At 51.9% G+C, this 24,238-nt stretch overlaps 2 protein-coding genes across 3 annotated transcripts; both read right to left on the bottom strand.

Annotated features, from left to right (window-relative positions):
• Nucleotides 1-87: 87 nt before the first annotated feature.
• On the bottom strand, nt 88-22,939 carry Krt79 (keratin 79). 2 transcript variants are annotated; one of them, XM_048802778.1, is made up of 9 exons: nt 22,257-22,939; nt 19,611-19,831; nt 17,989-18,049; nt 17,767-17,862; nt 15,378-15,542; nt 15,059-15,184; nt 14,227-14,409; nt 11,007-11,016; nt 88-121 (listed from the first exon to the last, which is right to left on the bottom strand). In XM_048802778.1, the coding sequence occupies exons 1-9, from the start codon at nt 22,731-22,733 to the stop codon at nt 102-104; spliced, it is 1,359 nt and encodes a 452-aa protein (XP_048658735.1). In that variant the 5' UTR covers nt 22,734-22,939; the 3' UTR covers nt 88-101. The 2 variants fall into 2 exon arrangements, with proteins under 2 accessions (XP_048658735.1, XP_015348897.1); XM_015493411.2 differs by lacking the exons at nt 88-121; nt 11,007-11,016 and adding exons at nt 12,645-13,288; nt 13,557-13,591 and having other exon boundaries at nt 14,189-14,409; nt 22,257-22,934.
• Nucleotides 416-6,935, bottom strand: Krt4 (keratin 4). The gene is made up of 9 exons (XM_015493410.2): nt 6,397-6,935; nt 4,684-4,898; nt 3,827-3,887; nt 3,347-3,442; nt 2,635-2,799; nt 2,268-2,393; nt 1,635-1,855; nt 1,207-1,241; nt 416-1,107 (listed from the first exon to the last, which is right to left on the bottom strand). Exons 1-9 carry the CDS (start codon nt 6,856-6,858, stop codon nt 920-922), a joined length of 1,569 nt encoding a protein of 522 aa, XP_015348896.1. The 5' UTR covers nt 6,859-6,935; the 3' UTR covers nt 416-919.
• Nucleotides 22,940-24,238: the final 1,299 nt, after the last annotated feature.

The following is a 24,238-nucleotide window of genomic DNA, read 5'->3' on the forward strand; positions in this document are numbered from 1 at the left end:
TAGGTTCCCTTCCTAAGCTCCACATCCTCTGTTCTGCATTCAGCAAAGCCACCGCCCCGGCGCCTCTCCTCACACCTGCAAGAGGCCCCACACCTCCAGACCTAGACTCCTTCCCTCCAGGCTCACTCCAGACTCAGAATTGAGAAGGTGCTGCCTTGGGCCGCCCTCTGATGGGCCTCCTCTCTATAATTGTTGGTTATCTCTTGGATCTGCACACCTGCCCACAGGCTCCAGACACTGCACTTCTGACCTCGGTAATCTGTGCAACTTACAAATAGAGACCTGAAAAACTAGTGGATGACTTTGATCCATATAAACAGACCCTTCAGACCCCCCAGTGTCCACTTTCACCCAGTTAATAGAGGTTCAAGATTCCAGAGACGGCTCCCCAGGGAACAAACACAATGGCTCAGACTGAATGACAAAAGCATTTTATTGAAGATTCACCTGCAGATAGTTTAGAATGAGAAGAGTTGAATGGGACCCGAGCAGTTCTTGTCTTAACCTTGCAGAGCCCGTTGCTACCGGGTGATGGAGAGTGAGTTTGGTTCTCTTGTGGCTGGATATCCAGAATCGGGTGGGCATCAGTGTTGAGCTGGGAAGAAATGTGTGGCCCTGACAATTCTGGAGAGGGAGCTCCTGGTCATTTTCTCCTCTGTCCATGGGAGGTGAAAGCTGAGACCCCCTCCACTGGAGGTGAGTCACCAGGCCCAAGTCAAAAAGAAGCTACCGAACTCCAAGAGGGCAGAGTCCACATTCCAGACAAGATGGTCCTGGAGCAGAGATCCCAGAGGAGAGTCGAGGGGACAGCATCAGGGTGAACACCAGAAAGGGAAGGTGGAGATGAAGTAAAGGAAGCACAGGGACCGCAGGCCTGGGCCAGGTGGCATTTGGTTGCCAGCAAGGACCTTGTCTCCTCTTATCGGGGTTTCTTGCCCAGGGTGGTGGTAGAGATGATCTTGCTGCCGGAACTACCGCAGACACCGCCGCCAAACCCAAAGCCACCTCCAGAGCAGGAGCCAAAACCACTCCCCAGGCTAATTCCAGAGCAGCTTCCGCCGAATCCTCCATTGATGCCTCCAATACTGGAGCTACCACCGACCACCGCTGCGAGAAAGACAAGGGACACAGTTGTTCCCACAGTGCCCAGAGCCCTCCACCCAGATCTGGGTGAACAAATAACAAGAAGGGGCAGGAGGTACTTACAGATGCTCACGGCACTCTGGCACTCTCCAGACATCCTGTTGGAGGGAAAGAGCCGTGAGTCTCAGCGAGCCCAGAACCACAATTTGTTCAATAAGCAGGTCTCATGCACTGTCCTTAAAGAACAAGATTCTAAAGGCCAAGTGTGAACCTATTATCTACACCATCCTGGTTCTTTTTTTTTTTAATACTTTTTTAGATATTGGTGGACCTTTATTTTATTCATTTATTTATTTGTGATGCTGAGAATCGAACCCAGGGCCTCACACACGCTAGGCAAGTGCTCTACCACTGAGCCAGAACCGCAGCCCCTCCATCCTGGTTCTTAATGCACCAGCACAGCATTGAAGCAAGCAGCCCTGCAGACGGCCCCAACTCACAGCCCAGGGCCTCTCTGTCCCTCACGTCACCACCCTGCCTGCCTGCTTCACCTGCACTCCTCGCCCTCCAGCAGCTTGCGGTAGGTGGCGATCTCGATATCCAGGGCCAGCTTCACGCTCAGGAGCTCCTGGTACTCGCGCAGCATCCGGGCCAGCTCCTCCTTGGCCTTCTGCAGGGCAGCCTCCAGCTCTGTGCGCTTGGTGTGGGCATCTTTGAGCGCCAGCTCCCCACGCTGCTCTGCGTCCGCCACAGACGCCTGCAGAGTCTGGCACTGTGGACAAGGACGTTGGACAGGCAGCATCAGTGCACTGTTTTCAAGATCTTTATACCTGGCCCTTCTCTTAGGCCAGTTTTCCTTGGGTTAGGATGTCAGGATTCCAATTGTCCCTCTTCCCATCTTGCCTCACCCTTAAAAATTTCATTCATTCCAGCGAGGGCCCACCACTGCCCCCATCAGACTGATAAGATAGACAGAAAAAAAAAAGTGAAGAGCCAGGAAACCTGTGTACTGGGGCAGCATCTCATGTCAACTAGGATATTGCTCAGAAGATCCAGGTGTGGCTTCTATAATGAGCTAGAAATGCCATGTAGATAGGCTCAGGGTCTTCTGACCTCATGCTTTACCTGCTTATCCACCCCAGGGCATCTACCTTGCACTTCAGCTAGGAGAAGGTGACACCCACCTGCTTCTTGATGTTCTCAATCTCTGCCCGCAGCCTCTGGATCATCCTGTTGAGCTCTGAGATCTCGTTCTTGGTGTTTTTCAGGTTGTCACCATGTTGATCAACTGAGTTCTGGAGCTGCTGGACCTAATACCCGAGGATACACAGGGAATCACGGGTCAAGAGTATTTGGGTAGGGTCCAGTGAGAGTAGCCACAGGTGACAGGGATAGCCCAAAATGTCAAGTGTTCCCAAGCAGAACAGGATCAATGATGCCTGGGAGAATCTACCCATCTCTGGATGCTCTTGGGATCAAGTGGATGAGCACCTGACATTAAGAGCAGAGTCCTAAAGTCACCCCCATCTCCTGAGACATCCTACCACCCACCTTGATCTGGTACAGGGCCTCGGCCTCAGCCTTGCTCCTCTGGGCGATCTCCTCATACTGGGCGCGGACCTCGGCAATGATGCTGTCCAGGTCCAGGTTGCGGTTGTTGTCCATGGAGAGGACCACAGAAGTGTCACTGACATGGCTCTGGATCTGGGACAGCTCCTGCAAAGCAAATGTCTCCAGTCAGCACCCCAGGAGGTCTCCTCCTGAGCTCTGAGGCAAGCCTCTGGGTTGCAGGTTCAAATGCAAGTGGGATTGGCATTCCCAATGTGTAGGGAGTGGAAAGAAGATACATTTTTAAGTAGAAATCAAATATTTGGTGACATCTCAGGAGAGGAAAAGCAATGCTTCTAATCTTTACTGCTCACTGGGAACTACGGCACTCCCCGTCCAAAGCAACAGGTGTTCCATGTGTTAGATGGAAGGGAATGGAATGGATTCATTTCACCAGAAAAATGGTAGGCAGTAATAAATTCCATCCCACACAAACTTCAGCTATAATCACTTCTTCTAAGACAACATCTGGTTTTGAGAAGCTCTCACTTGAATCCTTCACTTGGTTCCAACCCTTTCATCCATGACCCTGCTGAGAAGCCTCTGCCCTGAAGGAAGAGAACCAGAGTCTCTTCTAAGCACTGAATCCCAACCAGCAGCCTCAGAGATGGTGGAGGAGCCCTTTCTGTGAATGGAGAGAGGAAGGAGTCCTCACCGCATCGTAGAGGACCCTCAGGAAGTTGATCTCATCATTCAGGCCGTCCACCTTGGCCTCCAGCTCCACCTTGGTCATGTAGGCAGCGTCCACATCCTGCAGGGAAAACAGGAGGAGAGAGGAGGAGCAGGAATTATCATGGGGACAAGGTATTAATAAACACCTGCAAGTGTTTTCAGTTGCATTTAGGAAAATCTACACAATGCCAGGTGAGGTGGCCAGGGACAAATTATTCACTAGATTCTGTCCCTAAAGCTACCTGAAGACGTGGAACTTAATTGTCTACACAGGCTTTCCTCCCAAGCTTCATTCCTGGAAACTTGGTTCCCTTGTCTGCTTCCTTCAGCTGCACAGATGTAGACAGTACCAAGTGAGGTGGAGATGAGCAGAGATGGGCCGTGGGTTCATGGCCAGCTGAGGACCGTCACCAATGGGGAGGGGTTCCCTAAAAGCACTTCCCCACCATCTTTCATGCCCCACCTTCTTGAGGACCACGAAGTCATTCTCTGCCGTTGTGCGTTTGTTGATCTCATCTTCATACCTAGGGGTGGGGACAGGAAGGAAAAGACAAAAGCCCACCGTGAGCAAGTGTCTCTGCTGCTTGTTTGCAAACATCTGTTCGGAAATATCCAGGTAATTAGCTGCATTTCCCATGTGCACAAATAGCCACTCAATGTACATTTATTGAGTAACAGTCTAGGCCCTGGTGTGTTCAGAGACATAAAAACCAAATTTTACAAAGACGATTTTCAAGAGTTAACATGTGAGGTGAAGTTTCCATGGAAGGAACTGTCCTTTGGGCCATGTTGGCAGATTAAATTCTCAAGAATGTTGCCAACACTTCAGTTCCTCTATTTTGGATGTGAGGGAATTGAGAGAGAGGGTGTGGGTCTTCATTTTATGTCTAGTGCTATGCTACATATATTTTCTCTCAATTAATTTCATTGAATTCTTATAACCCATAAAGTAGGAATAGAATCTCCATTTTAAAAAGTAAAGGATATCATCCCCATTGAGGCTTAAGAAAACTGAAGCTCAGAGAAGTTAAGCAACTTATCCAAAGTCACATAGCTAGTTAAGTGAGGGGGTAGTATTCAAGTCAGCTCCATCTGTCTCTACAATCTCTTTGCTTCTGACTGTGGGGCAACTTGAAGTAACTAGACCTCACCCTATGAAAATGTAATCATGTGGATACAGGGACACTGTCTAAAGGACCTTCCTGGCCCGTTGGGATCTCTTCAGATCCTGAGGTTCTAAACCACTGGAGAGGAGCCCAAGGAGCCTGGGCCATGGCCAGGCAGATGCGTCAGATGGTCCCTTCCTTCCTCCCCACATACTTGGTCTTGAAGTCCTCCACACTGTCCTGCATGACCTTCAGCTCCGACTGCAGGCGCCCTTTGTCATTGACCAAGGTATCCAGCTGCTTCCTGAGGGCATTGATGTACGTCTCAAAGAAGGGATCGAGGTTTTTGCTGGATGTGGTGGTCGTCTGCTGCTGCAGGAGGTTCCATTTGGTCACCAGGACCTTATTTTGTTGTTCTAAGAACCGCACCTGTTTGAAGAGGGCACCAGACCACTGATGAGGTAGAAGGATTGAACCTTTGACTAAGGAGGCCAACCAAGGCCAACGCCAACCCAGTCAATCTAAGGCAACCACATAGCTCAAGAGTCAGCCAAGTAGAGCTACCACATTGCAACTCCAGGGCTCATTCACTAGGGTCAACATGGTATCCCTGCTGCCCAGGGCTGTGGAGAACAGAGTATGTATGGCCAGAGCAGCAGGGCCAGCTTCCTAAGCACCGGCACTGAAAGGCCCCAGATGACCCACCAGAGAAGCAGGGAGCTTCTATGAAATAATTAAATAAAATGAGGGGATACAACCGTGATCTAAGGCTCTTGCATTCAAGTGACCCTGACCCAAGGCAAAGAGTTCACTAAATACTTTTAAAATAAGCCTTCTTATCAATAGATCTGTGTGTCTCCATGAACAACCTGTGTGTGACAGTATGGCTATCTGTGAGCAACATCCTACTCCTGTTCTGAATCTCAGCTAGACTCCATCCTGCCAGGGACATCCCTGGACTTTCCTCTCTAGGAAAAGATGTAGCCTGATAGGCCAAAGAAGCAGCTGAGTGTGACCTCTCCACCTATGGGCTTCAGAATAAAAGGAAAACAGGTAAAGAAGATTGATCACCACCTAGGCCGAAAGGGGGAGATGAGACGGAGAAGCCCGCAAAGAACTCTTATTCTTGCTTTCATGTCTCTGTGTCCTAGAGTCACAATGAAGCCTCCTTAAGTTACCGCGGGTTTATTCAAACTAGCAAGAGAAGTAAATGCACGCATTCAGCCTGCACCAGGAAGATTCGTTCTTGCCCAAACATCTAAGAGGCCTAAGACTTTGATACGCCATGACTCAGGACAGCCGAGACCAAGGTGTTTACACTTGTCTACCTGGTCATCAATCTCAGGTGACTCAGCTCTCTGAGATGACCCGATCACCATAACCTACCATACTAGGCTGGGATTGAGCTTTAAGGACTTGGCTCTCCAAATGCTCATGAAGAGGAAGTTGGGCAACAAAAAGAGAGACCCAGCTCCTCTTCAAACAGACAGTCGAGCCTACAGTGAGAAGAAACGAGATAACCTCCCAAGATCCTGCTGTGGCCTAGAATCTTCCATGGAAGTCAGCAAGTTGTTATGTGCAGAACCAGCTTGGTTTTCTTCAGCTCCCAGAACAGGAGTGCCTGTTGTTAAACTACTGAAATTAACTGTTTTTTTTCCAAAACCAAAACCTGACAGAAAAGCTAGGAAATAATGAGCCCACTTGATAGCTAGTGTGACTAGAATCAGAAAAGCCAAGTGATTTGCCTGGTAGCACACAGCTCGTCTGCCCTCTCATACCACAGACTCAAAGTACCATCTGTCTCCCCTTCATCGCTGAAAACTGAGGCCCAGAAAAACTCAGTTGCTATCCCTTTGCCTACAAGGAGCTCCAATTCGGGGTTCCTTCCACTCACTGCCTCTCTCTGTCCAGGACACCAGTCACGCACCTTGTCGATGAAGGAAGCGAACTTGTTGTTGAGGGTCTTGATCTGCTCGCGCTCCTCAGTGCGCACTTTCTGGATCTCGGGATCTATCTCCACGTGGAGTGGGGTCAGCAAGCTCTGGTTGATGGTGACCTCCTGAATCCCCCCAGCAGGGCAGGCAGCGAGGCCAGAACCACCCCAACCAAATCCACTTCCAAAGCCACCAGCACCAAAGCCACCAGCACCAAAGCCACCAGCACCAAAGCCCCCGGCACCTTGGCGAGACCCGGCCACACTGAGAGAGATGCTCTTGTGGCCGCCAAGGTTGTAGAGGCTCCTGCTGCCGAAGCCCCCAGAGGAGCAGCGGCCTGCACCTCCAGACACGGAGCCAGAGCTGAAGGCAACTCTCTTGCCCCCACCAACAATGGCTGAGCCACAGCTGAAGCCCCGGGACCCGCCCCGGACACACTGCTGTTTGGCGATCATGGCTGAGGAAGCAGGACAAGCTTGGAGCTATGAGACAGAGGAGAGAGGGGCCAGGCCGTGTGTGCTGCAGTCCTCAGCCTCCGTCTCTTATATGGGCTGGAGCAGCAGGGCTTGGTTGCAGGGGCATAAAGGGAAAAATCCAAAACATCTCTGGGCGTGGCCTTTGGCACAGGCCCATCCTCTCACACCTGCTCAGCATGTCACTAAACACACCTACAAAAGTCATTCGGAGGGCACAGGTCCTTGGATCCCATCCCATTCCCCTCTAAGAGAACCTGAACTGGGCCCTAAGGCCTGCTGGATCAAGGCCTTGCCCAGGCCCAGCCCTGCAGCCTCCCCCAACTGACCGGCCTTCCATCTCCCAGAACCACAGAGGCTTAGTGCTCCAGGCCAGGCATCCTGTCCCACCCCAGGAGCCTGGGCTCAAGTGCACAGCCTGCCGCCCACCAGTTCAGCACTTCTTGAGCAAGCCACCCTCTGAGGCTCAGGAGCTTAGCCTAAAAGTTGGAAATAATGCAAATATTTGAGCTTCGTCACTCTTCAGAGCAGATGAGATCGTGGTGAACCAAGTGCTTTGGAAGCTGTGAGGAGCTGAACAGACACTTGTCACCATTGTCATTTTTATTCTTCCACATGTGTCTGGCCCCATGTCACATTCAAAAGGAAAAGCCTTCCCTGGCGCCCTTCAGATCCAAGCAAAGCCAGGTACCAAGTGGAGAGAGGGAAAGGTAGACCTGGGGCCCTCCCCCTCCAGCCCTGGGGACCCCTGTGCTTCTGTGGTGGGAGCAGGGTGGCACTCCAGTGCCCTGGACAGTGTGCACCTGCTGCTCCCTTTGCTGGCCACTCTAAGCTTTGCTGGGCTCTACCAGAACAGGGCACATTCTGGAATGATCCCAGTGTTCAGGACAGGAATTCATAACATTTTTTGGTGCTAGGAACCTTCTGCAGAACACCATTCTGCAGAAATCCACCTGTTCATGTGTAAAATTCTAGCTTCAAACCCTTATATTCTACAACGGATCTGTGTTCAGATGCCACCCGTTGCCACTAATTAGTTCTGCAGCGTCAGGCAGGTCACTTATCCCCTAAACACATCCAACTCATCTTCTCATCTATCGAACAGGACACCTGCCTCACAGGTAATGAGATAATTTGCCCCCAGTGCCAGCCCCTAGGTTAGCAGACGCTCATTCTCTTCCTGACCAGGCTTTGTCATTAACGCTCATGAGAAAAAGTTAGATGCACGTGAGTTCCCCCTCTGCTCCTCAGCCCCTCGTGGGGGAAATGACCCCAAATCTGAGGAGCAGCAGTGACCCATATCTACGTGAGTCCACAGGCTGGAGCTGGCCCTGGCCTAATGGCAGCAGGAGTGAAGACTCCCTCGTCGACACAGGGAGGGCAGAGCCCTGGGGTGGGAGAAGGTGGTCAGAAACTCCCAGGGCTGCAGGGAAGGCCAGGCTGCCCAGGGTTCAGCCATCTCTTCTCTCCCTCCTCCCTACCCCAGTCCCTCTCCCCTTGCCCAGCCACTGTCCAGGAGGCCTCTAAGCAAATGGAACCGGCAGAGGTGCTGGGGCTGTGAGTCCTGGAGGCCCAGGCCCCGCGCAACCATCTACAAGGGAAGGCTGGAACAGTGGCCAGTCCACTGGCAGCAGGGTACCTTCTAGACAGGCCTGTCTCCTACAAGGGAAGAGACTGGACATTCGCTCTTTCTTTCAACCAGTATTTATTGAGCACCAAGTTTATGCCAGGCGTGATGCAGGATGCTTCACATACACTGGACAAGTAGTCTCCTTGGAGGCTCTCTGCAGCTGGCCTCGCTGGCTCTGTTACACTCGATGACTTGGACACTCAGAGAGGCCAAAGAGCTCCCAGATTTGCACAGCATGTGGTAGAGCCGTGACTTGAACCCACATCAGACTGGTCTCAAAGACTCCGGGCTCCAGGCCTCTCTGCCTGGTATGAAGTGAGTATGTCCATTTTGTGCATTTTGTGAACCAGCCAGTCCAGAAGCGAGCACCCGAGCAAACCTGACTGAGCCTGCTACTCAGGAGCAAAAGGGCTGGAGGGCACTGGCCTCCCAGTGAGGATCCCCTGGGGATGTCCACCCGTCTCCCCTGGGAGCAGGGAGTTCTGCTCCCTGGGAGTCCCCCATCAGGGAACTGAGTCTAATTAACTGGTCCCTGCCCCCAAGGGGAGGTGGACTGTCCCCCACGTGTGGGCCTGGAGCCCCATGCCCACCACCTCGTCTCCATCTCTATGCCTCCACCAACCGCTCTACTCTCTGCTGCCCCCAAGGGTTTGATGGAGACTTTCATGAACTTGGTGGATGTTTGCATCACCAGACATGAAGCCCCCAGTGGCTCATGTCCCCTGGGTCTTGTAGCCCTCTAACACTAGGGGGAGAAGATGCAGGCACAGCAAGCCTAGGGCTGCATCCAGAGCCCCAAACAAAAACCAAACAAGACTGGAGGACACTTCCAGGGGAACCAGATGTAAAGTGATGGATGTTATTTTGTGCCTGTGGGGCCGCAAACTGCAAACTCCACTGAGGACTTTCTGGGGGTAACTGGAAGCATATGCCATCCCTAGGACAAAAAGTAGGATAACTTTTTTATCTTAAAAATGGTGCTTTTCAAGTAGAACAAGTAGAAGGGACTTCCTTAGAACTGCCATTATTTGTGAACACTAGGTGCTCATTCCTCACAACAACCCTATTAATATGGTGTTGCTATGCCCAGTTTAGAGCTCCAGCCACTGAAGCTCAGAGAGGCTATGTAACTTGTTGAAATCACACAGTCCCATTCATTCGTCTGACTTCAGAGCTTGTGATCTTCACTTCTAGACTGCAGTGTTTTACATGGTGACCCTGCCTTACAGGTCCACCATTACAGAATAGGATCTTGCCAATAGGTTATGTGTTCCAGGGACATGGTTCAGCTCCTTTCTGTCCTTACTCTTGTCACATGATTGGTTGCTTGCTTTATGTGGCCCAGTTCTTAGGGGTACTTGACAACACTGTCCTGAGGGGCTAACCCTGTGTCCTCCAATTAATCTAAATTTATCATAAACCCAAATCAATCAGAAAGTCCTAGTGTAGCGTCATACCTGTGGCCTTTTATTAAATCAGAATTGCCAGAAGTTCACAAAATCCTTGAACTGTAGCATAAGAAACTAAAGGTAGACATAAAGAAGAACTTTTCAACCAAAAGAGCATTTCACCCTATGGTAAGAGAAGAAGAGAGAAGAGTTTCTCCTTCCGGGACTGCTGTCTCCTTCCCATCTAGCTGGAGTTGGCCAATGGAGTGAGGTTCTCCCTGGCAGTGACAGCTGAGAGCTGGGCCCCCTCCCCACTCCCCAGTCCCCCACACAGCTTTTACTGGTGCCCTCGGTGACCCTCCTTCCTCTGGCAGCTGTTCCTGATCTTGACATGGGGCGGGAGCAGGGCGGGAGGGTGTGCCCGCCTAGGGCTTTCGGGGTGAGCCCTGGGATTACGGATCCTGAGGCCCTCTGTCACTGTTGCCCCAAACCTGGTGCACCGTGTGAGAAAATGCTCCCGCCCTCGCTGGCCAGGTCCGTGCCGTGCCCCGCTCTGCCACCCAGCCTTGACGTTCTGAGTCACTCTCGGGGAGCAGCAGCCAACAAGGGGATCAGAGATTCTGCAGAGAAGGGCCGTCAGCATTTCAGGAAGAGGCCGCGAGGGCAAGAAGAGGGCAGGGACTTAGAACAGGGGAGGGGTCTGGCCCAGGGCCCTCTTCCCCAGGGCTGCAGAGCTGCCCGCTTGGTCTCTTCCCTGGGCATGTGCCAGCAAGGGCTCCCCAACTTCTGGCAGAGAAATTACTCTTGCAACAAAGTAACACAGAGAAAGCAGAGGTTAGAGGAGGGACCCAAGCTCCCTGCAGCCTGCTATCCTCCGGGCCCCCTAGAGCACCCCTGGGGTCCCCAGGTCCCAGGAACTCTGTATGAAAACCTCAGCAAGGATTTCTGAGTAATATGATGTGGATCGGAGCTCCTGGGTGGCAATGTAACGGCTGAATTTTATTTAACTTAATGTTTCATTAAAACTGACCATTGTTCTATTTCTAAACCCTAATTTTAAATTCAATAAAGTTTTTTTTCACTTTGGTATTGGTTTATGGTGGCTTTTAGACAGGCTCTTCCCTCTCTCAGCCCATCTTCTCACCTACGAGATGACACGTTTAGACAAGATTATATTTAGCACTTTCTCTAGCTCCAGTACCCCCTGCTTCTCCGTTTCCTTTTCTGAACAAGTAGCATCAACCAGTGGTTAACAGCTTGGACTATACAACCAGATCGCTTGGATTCCACACCCAGCTCTGCTACTTACTAGCTGTGAGATCCTCAACAAATTACTTAACCACTCTGTGCCTTTTCTTTCTCATCTGCCAATGGGGATGATAACAGTGCGTCTATCAGAGGTTATTGGGAAGATTGAGTCTGTTTGAGGCTTAGCAGCACCCAGTAGGCACTCAGAAAACTTTAGCTCTTATCACTAAAGCGTGCACATCAGAGCGGTCTGCACCCCTGAGAAGAGATGGGTCATCCTGCGAGTGTGGCTGACTCCCAAACTCAGGAGCACCCAGGTGAGGGAAGCAGACTCTTCCACTGCTCGCCCTTGTGTTCTAAGCCATGCTGAGGGTTCCGGCCAGAACCCCTCTGCTGGCACCCCTTGCCCGGCAGAAACTTGTACCAGCTCCCCAGACTCCTCTGAGGAGGGCCCCATGTCCAAGATCCAGCTACAGCCAGGCGCTCTCCAGGCAGGCGGGAGGGCCCAGCGCAGCCTGCACACGGGACAGGAAGGAGCTGGTGGCAGCACTGGGGCCCGGAGGCCAGGCTGAGCAGGCAGCCTGCGGGAACTGCAGGAGCATAGATGGAAGAGGGGGTCCCGCTGGGGCAGAGAGCTCTGGAGCTGAGGGGGTGGGAGGAGTCTGGTGAGAGGCAGAGGCAGGGGCAGAACGGAGGTGGCTTCAGGGGAGGAAGGACTGAAGGCTGGAAATGGCACCCCCAGGGCCTCGGACCCACCCCCAACAGCTGTCTTCACATTAGACCAGCTCAGTGGCAGTGGGCTTGAGGGTTCATTCTGATGATCATTGAGCCTCAATTGCCTCATCTGTAAAATAGGGGATCACATACCCCCCATCGAATTCTGAGGTGAAATAATGTATTTGTAAACCATAAAATCCAATTGAACGTGCATTGGCACGGATGACTGAATACGGGGGCTGAGAGAGAAACCATCTCACTCCAAGAAGGTGGGAATCCAGAAGTCAAGGAGAAGGGAAGTATGCTTAACTCATGTTTTCCTCACAATCCTGATTTTACAAAGGAGGCAACTAAGGCTCAGAGTGGTTGATCGACTTGCCTAATGTTGCATAGCTAGTAAGTGGCAGAACTGGAATTTAACCTGAGTCTGCCTAGTTCTGAAGCCCAGGATCTCTGCACTGAACAAATCACGCTGCCTGCCCCTCAGAGAAGTGAAGGGCTGAATGAGCACCAGGGGGCATGCTGAGTGACAGGCAGCCGCCCAGCAGCTGGGTCAGGCCTTCAGCAACTTCCATCCTCCCTCAGAACCTCAGGGTCCTCCCACAGCTACACACAGGCCCTGGGGGAGTGGCAGCATAGAGCAAATACACTTTGGCCCTCAAGGTGACCGGGACATAGTGAGTGTGTGGTGGTCAATCATCCAGTGCTTATTGATTGACATGACTCACTTCCCAGGCAGGACAGACTGCAGCCACAACCGCTGACTGGAGTTGAAGTTTATTGAGACATATCACAGGCACAGACCGGGTACGCGGTAGAGGAGGGGGTGGGTGACTGGGGAGGTTGGAGGATTTGGGGGAGTCACTCTTCACTTCCCCCTTCCTCCCCCGCCGGCCCTGGATTCCCAGCAGAAAGGCAGAGGTGGTGAGCAAGACAGAGGTGGCCTGGGACACCCAGTCTCCTCTCAGTGGTCACCATCAGATCACTCGATCATGCTGCTCAAGATGAGGACCTTAACCTCCCAACCCACAGCATCTCCCAGGAGAAAAACTGGATAGATTTGAGCCCTTCCCCCAATACAAATCGTACCCAAATAGTGTGGTGTGAAAATACACTGGGTCTGTGGTCCCCAGGGCTGTTCCTGAGAAAGTTGGAGAGGATAGCAGGGATGGGGATGGGGCAGCGAGAGGACTGCAGGGCCCCCGGCATGCCTGTCTCAGCGGCTAGTACCTCCTGCTGGACGTCTTGACCGTGGTGGTCTTCCGCAGGATGGAGGTGCCCCCGGAGCCGGCCCCGCCTTTGACATTGCCGTAGCCCACGTTCGTGCTGAATCCAGCCTTGAAGCCAGCCCCGCTCCCACCTAGGGAGACGCCACCCCCAAAGCCAGCCGCACTGCCTCCAACCATGGTGGTGGAGTTGCCAGTCACAGCTGCAAGGCAAAGGGTCTGGATTAGGCCAGAGGCAGTGCCAGGAAAGGGCTGGCAGGGCAGGGGCGGGGCAGGGGGGGCAGAAGATCATCGAAGGACTGGAACATGGGAAATTTCCCATGGGAACTGGGGAGGGGAGCCCAGCACAGGGAGCTCGCTCTCTGGGACGCTCTGAAGGAGAGCACACTTTAGGGCAGGTTCAGGTTGAATGGACAGAGTGTTCTGGGGCCAGGCCAGGGGTGGGGCAGGAACGGAGCAGCAAATACTCACAAATGCTGACAGCGCTGGGACATTCTCCAGACATCCTAGGGAAGCAGAAAGGCCAGGAGAGGGGTCAGTGACCCCAGAAACCCGGGAGAAAACCCGCATTAGATTACATTAGACTGGATCAGGGCCAAGATCAGGTGACAGTAACAAGACCAGGAGACATAAGTGTGTGCATGCAGCTGGACTGGGACCCGTGGGCCTCCCATCATGTCCTAAACCAGTCCTCTGGGACCAATGGCCCTCCCAGCACATCCTCTGGCCACGCCCCCACACACACCTGCCTCCCCCACCCCAGGACCATGGATGGCATCCCAGCTCCAGGGGAGACAAAGTCCCTGGCCTCACAGAGCCGCCCCAGTTCTGCCCACTTCCTCTCCACATCATGCTGAGGGAGATGTGGTTTTGTGGGGGTTTGGGTTTTTTTTCCAAAGGTTATACTGGCTTCCTTTCTCCCTGGCTGCGGCCACCCCCAAGATTAAGGATCAAGTTTGTACCACCCAGGAAATAAGCAGCAGAGGCAAGGAGTCCATGAGGGGAGGGAAGTGTCCCCGAGGTGAGTCAGGACCCCCTCCCGGTGCTTCCTCCTCCCAGGGGACAGGGACAGGAAGCCCTCAGTGGGGCAGAGGGGCCACCACCTGCTCTCCTCGCTCTCCAACAGCTTGCGGTAGGTGGCGATCTCCACATCCAGGGCCAGTTTGACGTTCATGAGGGCCTGGTAGTCACGCAGCAGCCGGGCCAGGTCCTCCTTAGCCTGGTGCAGGGCCGTGTCCAGATCCCCGAGCTTCTTCTTGGCATCCTTGAGCGCCATCTCCCCACGCTGCTCCGCTTCGGCGATGGCCGCCTGCAGCTGCTGACACTGCCCCAGGGGTGAGAGGTGTTGGGAGCACCCTCTAGGGTCATCCCATTCATCTCTCTGCCCTCAAGTCAGGAGTCACCTTCCCCAAGTCCCTGCCCCAACCAAGGGGGAAAGAACAGAAAGAGAAATATGCCTCTGAAAGAAGGATTATTAGAAAGCAGGATCATGTGGCAGCACTGGGAAGCCTTGACTGAATTCTAACTTCAATCCCTCCAGCTGCAGCTCAGACCAGTGCTTCAGAAGAGATAGAATAAATGATGCAATCTCACTATTAGCCAAAGTCTTCCTTCTGATCTAGAGAAGAATTCGTGCTTTTTAGCCATACCCTAGATGGGGTTAGCCTCTGTGACCTGGATTCTGGAACCTTCTGCCTCCCCCAAGAGATGGGATGGATCAATCTCCTTAGAGGAAGTAGCCAACCTGCTCTACCACTTATATGCTGTGTGACCTTGGACAAGCCCCTTCCCCAAGTCTCTGGGCCCCAGTTTCCTATCCTGTAAGTGGAACACATTGACCGTGATGGTCCAGCATCTGAGTCGTCCCATCTATCAGAAGAAGAGCCGGCCTTGCCCCTCAGGGTGACCATGGAAGAAGGCCCTCCAGCCCTGCCAACACCTGGCCTGACCACAAGGCCCAGAGAGAGGCCCACCTGCTTCTTGGCCGCATCCACCTCACTCTGCAGCCTCTGGACAGTGCGGGTAAGCTCCGCAATCTCGTTCTTGGTGTCCCGCAGGTTGTCCCCATGCTTCCCCGCTGTCACCTGCAGCTCCTCGTACTAGAGCCCAAAGAAGCAGCAGTGAGCATCAGAGAGTGAGCACCAGGACCACGTGGGTAACCACTGGCCCCAGAGCCACCTGCCAGTGGAGGCCTGTGGAGGCTGAGTATACCTGGTCCCCAGGGCTCCCACGTCCCAGTGGCCCAGGCCAGCGGAGGTCTGTGCCCAATCCCTGACCAGCCGTTCTTCTCACCTTGGTCTGGTACCAGGCCTCGGCCTCCGCCCGGCTCCTCTGGGCGATCAGCTCATACTGGGCCTTGACCTCGGCAATGATGCTGTCCAGGTCCAGGCTGCGGTTGTTGTCCATGGACAGGACGACATTGGTGTCAGACACGTGGGTCTGCACTTGGCTCAGCTCCTGAAGAAACACAAACAGCTACTACCAGGGTGGGGTGGGGAGCAGGGGACAAGGACAGTCATGGTATCAGGAGGGCCACCCTAGGCTTCCCCAGGAACCCCCCTATAAAGAACCCATGACTGCAGGAAGAGGCTTCGGTCTCCCCGCTTGTCACCTGGGCTCCCATTTTTATAGCCTTCATTTATTTTTGTACATTTGCAGGCCACCAAGAGATCAGAGAGGAGAAAGAGAACACACACTTTCTGCTCTAACGCACTTTCTGCATCTAAGGCCCAGATGGCTTCCTCTGATCACTCCAGACTGTCCTGATACTCTTGGGCCCTTCCTGAGTTTCTAGGGTCCATCTGCAATTACATGCAAGCAGTGAAGGTGACAGAGAGGGAAGATGATAGGGAGCTGAGGGTCTCTGTGTCCTGGTCACTGGATCATGATTACATTGGCCTGGGCTGCCACCAATTGCCCTAAATCCCACTACCCTGCCCTTAAGTTGGGTCTCCTTAAGGGTCTCCTTAAGTTGCTTAGGGCCTCATTAAACTGCTGAGACTGGCTTTGAACTTGTGATCCTCTTGCCTCAGCCTCCCAAGTCCCTGGAGTTACACTGTGCCTGGCTACACTGGAGTTTTCAAATAACTAAATTGGGTTAGCAGGTAGCTGTGGTGGAGCGCTTGTTTAGCATCATGGGGGCCTGGATTCCATCCCCAGCAACACACACATGAAAAAAAAAAAATCTAGATCAAATAACTAAACTGAAAGTTTACCCAGTCTACAAAGGACCCAGAGCAGGGCATTACTAGTATAGTGGAGAGCGGAATCAAGATTCTCCATGCCCACATGGCTTCAAATGATGAGATGAAACCATAGGAAAGAAAATTATTAACTCCTGCATTCTGTTCCAAAAATTCAACTCCCTAAATACAGAAAGTTGGAGAAGAATTGATGCCAGTCTTCCTTGAAAACATTCATGTGAAAAAATCCAAGGGTTGTCCAGGGATAAGATGGCTTCTATAAAGAATACACAGACTGGGGCAGCATTACGCTGCATGGATGGACATCAGTTCTCCCTCCCAACCCTCTGTTTTCTGACTACTTCATTTAGAATCCTGTCTCCTGGAAAGCACCATAGCAGATATCTGTAATCCTTACTGCTTAGGAGGCTGAAACAGGAAGTTTGCAAGTTCAAAGCCAATTTGGGCAACTTAGGGAGACTCTGTCTCAAAATAGTTTTCTATTTTATTATTCTTTTATTTTATTATTTTATTATTATTCTCTTTTTAGGGCTGGGGGTGCATAGCTCCATGGTAAAGAGCCCCCGGGTTCAATCCACCAAAAAAAAAAAAAACTGTTTCCTGAAGTTTCTCACAGATTTTTTGTTCCTTCATCATCCTGGCCACTAAAAGACTGTTGTGGGAAAGACAAGTGTCACATGGAAGACAACTGGATACATGTAGCCCAGAGGGCAGAGTCAGGACCAGTCAAGAGACGAAATGGGAACAAGATTCAAGTCAGGTTTCTAAGAGAGCACTCAACAATGGCAATGCCTACCCTCAAAAACAGTGAGTTCCCTGCACTAGGAGTGTTCTAGGGGAAGCTACCTGACCCCTGTCAGGGAGGTCATAGGAAGGTTCTTACACTGGACCCAGGATTAGCCTTATGGTCCCTGATGATCTGAGGAGCCTACGATTCTCTGGCCACTTTGTGTTAAATTCAACCCTGTCACCTTAATCTCCAAGGCTCCCTGTCTCCTGGGACCCCACTTGGATCCTTTGATCTACCCACTGCCCCCACCTCATCTCCTGCCACAATCTGGAACCCTTTCCCTCCTCTCTGCCCATCTCTGCTCCTCCATCCTTTGCTCCAATACAAACTGGATAGGAAGAGGGCAACTGAACAGTGTGATGAGAGCCAGATTCTGGAGTTCAAAGTCAAGTTTGAATCCTTACACTGCCTCATCCTAGCTCTGTGACAGTGGACAAGTTACTCTTTGTGTCCTTGACTATGAAGCAGAGACAATAATAGTACCTACTTTAGGAAGTTGTGGAGAGGATTCTCTAAGAGGCTTGACAGGTGCCTGGCCCATGGAGAGCACTTCATGCATGGAAGGCAGCGCTAATTAAAGGATTAACATCCCATCTTTTAACAAGTTGCACTGGTAAATTCAGTTCTGATCTCCGTGGGGAGTCCCCAGCACTGTAAGGGAATCCTCCCTGTCCTTTGACCACCTCACCATTTCGTAGAGAGCCTGGAGGAAGTCAATCTCCTGGTTCAAGGAGTCCACTTTGCCATGCAGATCCATTCGGCCCATATACGAAGCATCCACATCCTGGCAGGGGAGGGGATAGGAGAGAGCAAAGGAGATGCTCCATTGACAGGGGTCTCATCTCTCTGGGCCAACCCAGCACCCTGGCAGCCAAAGGACCACCTCCTCAGTTCCCCACTCCCTGCTCACCTTCTTGAGCACCACAAACTCATTCTCCAAAGCGGTGCGCTTGTTGATTTCATCCTCGTACCTGTTATACAAGGAAGGCTCAGCCCAGTTCTGCCTTTTAGGCATTGGACCCTCCTGGCTTTAAGGAAGCCCTGATGGGTCCCCCATTGCCCAAGAATGCTTTTGGGGAGCAATTTTTGTTGTTTTTGTTTTGCAATACTGGAGAGGCCTTGTGGTTCCTGCTGATCTGAGGAGCCTACAATTCTCTGGTCACTTCATGTTAAGTTCAATCCTGTCACCTTGGCCTGAACCCAAGAGTGCTCTGCCACTGAGCTACCTCACAGCCCTTTGTATTACATTTTGAGACAGGATCTCACCCTGTCATGCATCACCATGCCCAGCTTGGGAGCAATTCTTTAATGTGACTAATCAGTGAAAAAACTTGGGGTACTGTCTTTGTTTAAGCATTCTCTCTCCCAATCCCTTCCTGAGGAAAGGGACACAACTTTATGCAATAAATATGACAATCAACAGCAGCCATGTCTTTGGAAGAGAGCCCTGCAGAGGCTTTATAGGAGCAACCAAAGATGTGCCAAAATGGTTACCTTTGCATTCACTTTCAACAACTGGATGTCACTTCAAACAACCAATGCCTCCATATCCATTTCTGTTGAGACTTTTAAGGTTGAGAAATTGCTAGTGTCAAGTTATGGAAAAACTTGTGACTTCAGGGTCTGGGGTTGTGGCTCAATGGTAGATCACTCACCTAGCACAAGCAAGGCCCTGGGTTCAATCCTCAACACCACATAAAAATAAATTAAATAAAGGTATTGTGTCCAACTAAAAAATAATTTTAAAAAAAATTGTGACTTCAAATTATAAATATACATATCCACCATCCTCAATAAGTGAACCTTATTTGGAGCTCAGTTACAATGAACTGTATTTTTTAAATTTATGACATTCATGGAACAATTAAAAATTCAAAACTGTCTGGAGGTTTGATGATATTGAGGAAAGACTATTTTGTGATTATAATATTATGTTCATGTTTTATTACATTAGGCAGGCAAACTATATAAATAGATCTAGTAAAACATTTGTGAATAAAATGATTTGATGACTGCAGTTTCTTCAAGACAATAAGGAAGGAGGAGTGGGTAGAGGGAGAGATGAACTGAGATTGGCTCTGAGTCAATAATTATTAAAGTTGAATGGAACGTGAAGGTTCAATATACTATTCTCCTTGGTACTGGGGATTGATCCCAGGGGCGCTTTACCACTGATCCCCATCCCCAGCCCTTTCTATGTTTTATTGAGAGATAGGGTCTCACTAAATTGAATAGGGCCTCATTAAGTTGCTGAGACTGGCTTTGAACTTGCAATCCTCCTGTCTCAGGCTCCCAAATTGCTGCAATTACAGGTATGTGCCGCCATGCCCAGATGCTTTAAAAAAAAAAAAACATATTTTTAACTACAAACAATACACAAACTAAGTCACCAATTCTCCAGGCAGCAGCAGGTCCCAGAACTGAGCATCCGAGGGAAACAGGTAGATTCTAGAACCCTGGGAGTGGGAGGCTCTCTCCAAGAGATTCCCACACTGCCCCTTGCCCTAGGCCAGCCTGCCCAGTTCTCCTCACTTGTTCTTGAAGTCCTCCAGGAGATCTTGCACGTTCCTCAGCTCCAAGTCCAATCTCCCCCGCTCGTCCTGCTTGCTATCCAGCTGCCTCCGCAGGCTGCTCAGGTAGGCCTCAAAGATGGGCTCCAGGTTGTTTCTGGTGACACCCATGTTCTGGCTTTGCTCTTGCAGCAAAGCCCACTTGGTCTCCAGCACTTTATTCTGCTGCTCCAGGAAACGTACCTAAGCCAGAGAAAAGAAGGGTATCATCCTCTGGCCACAGGAGGGACTGAGGACAGGGACCACCACCCCCCTGCATCCCAAGCCAGCATCACAGTGGCAGAGCAGCAGCACTTGCACCCTGCTGAGGGGAGAGAGTCCTGAGGGGACAGAGTGCTGAGGGGAGCATCTCTGCTGGCATGACAGCCCCACCTGATGAGAAGGACTCTTAAGAATTAATAAACACAAGAGCCCCGGCTCAGACATTTACAGGTTGGCCTTGGTCACACCACTTCTCCCTTTCTTGCTTGTCCTGAGTAAAAAAGACCAGGTCAATTCTGAATTCTGAATCCTAATTCTGCACCAAAATCAACTGTCAAAAATGCTGATAAGGCCAGGTACAGTGGTGCACTCCTGTAATCCCAGCAGCTCGGGAAGCAGGAGGATTGCAAGTTCAAAGCCAGTCTCAGTAACTTAGCAAGGCCCTAAGCAATTCGGTGAGACCCTGTCTCTACATAAAAAATAAAAAAGGGCTGGGGATGTGGCTCAGTGATTAAGTGCCCCTGGGTTTAATCTCCAGTACAAAAATAAATAAATAAATGCTAATGATACACACACAAGCAAGAGAGAAAAATTATGGCCAAATGTTGAAAACTACTAAATCTGAAAGCCTATGTAGGACTATTCTTGCAACTTCTCTGCAAATTCCTCATTTTTTATGTTTTTTGTTTGTTTGTTTTTTGGTTGGTTGGTTTTGGGGTTTTGGTGTTTTGTTTTTGCTTTTATTTTTTTAATATTTATGCCTGGGACCAATTCTACAGGCCTAAAAGGAGGCTCAAAGGGTGGGTTAATAGCACTCCCCAGGAAGAGGGGACGGCTCTGCCCAGCCAGACTCTGAAACACCAGACACACATCTCTCACCCTCCAGTGACCAGGCAATGATTCTGGAAGCCCAAGAAAAGGTTTTGCCTATTTGACCCCTGGGACAATCCCACAAAAGAACCAAAAGTCACCAGGGGAGAGAGCAAGGAGGTGGGCGGGAGGCCTTGCTTCATCGGAATCTGCCATCCTGTCTCTCCACCTCCACAGGGCCTGAGCCACTGTCACACCACAAGAGAGCTCCAGGTAGCAGGTGAACCTCTTGGTGCCAAGAACGATGGGCTCCAGTTCTGCCTCTGCCTTCGTGTACCTGTATGAGCCTGGGAAAATCCCTCAACCTTTGTAAACCTCAATTTTCTAATCTCAAAAATGGTACTGGCCCAGCACAATGGCACAGCCCTCTAATCCCAGCAGCTCGGGAGGCTGAGGCAGGAGGATTGCAAGTTCAAAGCCAGCCTCATCAACTTAGCGAGGCCCTAAACAACTCAATGAGACCCTGTCTCTAAATAAAATATAAAATAGGGCTGGGGATGTGGCTCAGGGGCTAAGTGCCCCTGGGTTCATTCCTCAGTATCAAAAAAATGGTACCAGAGTCAGGGAACCACTGAGGGTATTGCATGAAAATGGGGATGTGAGTGTTCTTTGCGAAAGCACAAATCACTGGACCAAAGTACAGTTGTCCACCACATCTTTCCCCACTTCCAAGGCTCAGGGCCAAGAAAGACAAGGCCAAAAGGATGCACCAAGAAGTGCCAGAAAACAGTACAAGAGTCACCCCAGTCAGCCTGGAGACCAGAGAAGGATGCAGACACTCCCAGTCTGCAACAGTCCAAACTCCACAGCCTCAGGGCTTGGTAACCTGGTGACCACCCACCTCATTGTCCACCCCAAACTGAGCTTCTTGACTTCAGCAGGGAGCAGAAAAAGGACAAGCAATGGAGGACTTCCCCTGAGACCCCCCAACTGTGTTCTGACCACATCTGGCCCTTAGGCCTCCTCCAAGCCTGAGAGAGCAGGGACAGACGGAGGCCAACCTCAGCTTTGGATAACTTGTTGAACTCCCGAGTCACGGTTTCCCCAGCTATAGAATGACCAAAATACAGTAAGGGCCACCATACTAAGAGGAGCAGCAAGGACTATCCAAGTTTTGATTCTGAGACAAGACTGCCATGTAGTTATATTAAGGATGACCATAGGGCTGGGACTGTGGCTCAGTAGTAGAGCGCTCGCCTCGAACATGCGAGGCCCTGGGTTCGATCCTCAGCACCACATAAAAATAAATAAATAAAATGAAGGTATTCAATGAAGGTCCAACTACAACTAAAAAAAAAAATTAAAAAAAAAGGATGACCATATTAAAGGCTCCCCCCCCTCTCCCCATCACTGGGCTTGGCCAGGAGGCCTCGTGCTTAGAATGAAGATTCTACAGAAAGAGGCGGAGGACCATCCCCATCCACATTTCAGCCCCAGGCTCAGGCCCAAGGAAACCAAATCCTCCCACCCAGCCCCACCCCAGTGTCTGCCCCTGCTCCCTCCCTTAGAGGCCCTGCATCCACACCATGCCCCCCACCTTGTCGATGAAGGAGGCGAACTTGTTGTTGAGGGTCTTGATCTGCTCGCGCTCCTGGGTGCGCACCCGCTGGATCTCTGGGTCTATCTCCACATTGAGGGGGGTCAGCAGGCTCTGGTTGACAGTGACCTCCTGGATCCCCCCTGGAGGACAAGCAGGCCCGAAGGTCTGCCTGCCAGCCCCCAGGCCCATGTAGGCCCCACTGCCAAAGCCGAAGCCCCCCAGAGCCCGGCCCGAGGAGGCCCCTCCGGCCACGCTGACAGAGATGCTCTTGCTGCCTCCCAAGTTATAGAGGCTCCGGCTGCCAAAGCCACTGGTGCTGGGGCCACAGCGAGCCCCACCGCCACCGCCACTGCTCCGGGACATTGTCACCGAGCTGAAGCTGGTGCGGGTTCTACACCCGCCCCCTCCGCTGGCTGAGTTGGAGCTGAAGCCTCCTTTGGTTGAGTAGGTTTGCCGAGACAGGGAGGATCTCATGGCTGGCAGAGTGGCCGAGAGCAGGCTGAGAGCAGGAGGCAGCGCGGGAGCTGCTGGGCCACCAATGGCGTTTTTATCTTCTCCCAGCTGGGCTGGTTCCTGGGCTCCACACGCACCCCTGCCTCCTTGCCCCAGGAGGAGAGGGAGGGGCCATGGGCCTGGAGGGAGTCCCCTCTCCCCCAGCACGCAGGAGGGGCCGGCCCCTCCCAGCCCTCACCTGTGCTCCAGAGCTGGGGCTGAGCAAGACTCTCCCCCTCAGGCAGTCCTCACTTAGAACAGGATGATAAGGGCTCCCACATCCACCCCCAACACCCAGTGGCTGACTGGTTCTCCTCCCACCCAGCCCTGGTGGCCTCAGTCAATGGGACTCTGTGTTCTGTGGGCTTCCTCCCAAGGCCCTGTTGTAAGCCAAGGCCCCAGGGCCCTCTGCTGTGCAGGTGGAAGGGAAGGAACGTTGGGCAACGGGCTGCTGAAGAGTGCCCAGGCCTGCTCCAGTCCCACTCCTGGCCCATGGGCAGCCTCCCTGTTGCCTCCTAGCAGGTCCTGGGTTGGGGGCACAGGTGACAGGGTGGCAGTCTGCTCTTTCGACTGGCAGATGTCTGTTGGGTAGAGATACTGTGTGGAACAAAGTGAATTCAAGGACATAAAGAGGCCCCTGCCCACCCATGGGCTGTGGGCACATGATGAGGGGTAGAAAGCTCTGGGGTCTTCAGGCATCTCCCTGGGGCCTGGGGTCACAGCACACTCTCCTGAGGACTGGATGTGGGTAAGGAGCTCCTGCCATCACCTGAAACCCCTGACTTTCTGCAGGAGGAATCTCCCTAGAAGGGTGCGGCCACTTTGGAAGGAGCTGAAAGTGGGTGAGGGACACCTCCCTTCATGGGTGGAAATACAGATCCCAGAACAACAGAAGCCCCCAAAAGCCTATGCAGCACCCCCATGAGTCCCCTCTTTCCCTGGCCGTCAAGAGCCCAAATTCTTGACTCAGAAGGGGCCAAGGGCGTCCTTCAGCTGAGGATGTAGCTCAGTGGTGGAAACATCTGCATAGCACTGAAAAACATTAAAAATCACATAATCCCTTGCTCCCTACCCACCTCAGGCAACTCAAACCAAATCCAGCCCCAAGCAAAGCCAGGGAGACTCCAAATGTTAGGACTGTGGGCTGATTGAGGAGGTGATTTGGTGGCTCTCCTCGCCCCCTTCAGCTTTCAGCAATGAAAAAGGAAGAAGAGGAGAGTCCTCACACCCCACTGGGCTATAGCTGGGAGGCTCAGCCAGCTTGGCTCCCCGAGACCCCAAAAGAGAGGCATGGGACCCCAACGGAAGAGGCATTCTCCATTCCCCAACGGAAGGTAGATGGAGAGAAAGAGCCCTCCAGGCCCCAAGGAGCTCCCTGGAGGACCATAAGGGCTCCCTATTGTTTGAAGAAGTCAAGTGCAGCTCCCACGAGGAGTGAGGTAAGGCACCCACAAGACTAGTCCCTAATGCCTGAGAGACTGTCTTGC

This window comes from Marmota marmota, unplaced genomic scaffold (genome assembly GCF_001458135.2).
Source record: "Marmota marmota marmota unplaced genomic scaffold, marMar, whole genome shotgun sequence".
Taxonomy (NCBI): Eukaryota; Metazoa; Chordata; class Mammalia; order Rodentia; family Sciuridae; genus Marmota; species Marmota marmota.

Bases quoted from the DNA above. Each gene is read 5' to 3' on its own strand.
- Krt4 (XM_015493410.2), bottom strand. From the start codon at position 6,858: ATGATCGCCAAACAGCAGTGTGTCCGGGGCGGGTCCCGGGGCTTCAGC. The intron at 3,888-4,683 runs GTATGTGGGGAG...CCCCACCCCTAG, and splicing joins GTGGAGGACTTCAAGACCAA to GTATGAAGATGAGATCAACA. The intron at 1,108-1,206 runs GTAAGTACCTCC...TCTTTCTCGCAG, and splicing joins CCAGAGTGCCGTGAGCATCT to CGGTGGTCGGTGGTAGCTCC.
- Krt79 (XM_015493411.2), bottom strand. From the start codon at position 22,733: ATGAGATCCTCCCTGTCTCGGCAAACCTACTCAACCAAAGGAGGCTTC. The intron at 19,832-22,256 runs GTGGGGGGCATG...TCTCTGGCTTAG, and splicing joins TCGCCTCCTTCATCGACAAG to GTACGTTTCCTGGAGCAGCA. The intron at 18,050-19,610 runs GTGAGGAGAACT...CTTGTATAACAG, and splicing joins CTGGAGGACTTCAAGAACAA to GTACGAGGATGAAATCAACA.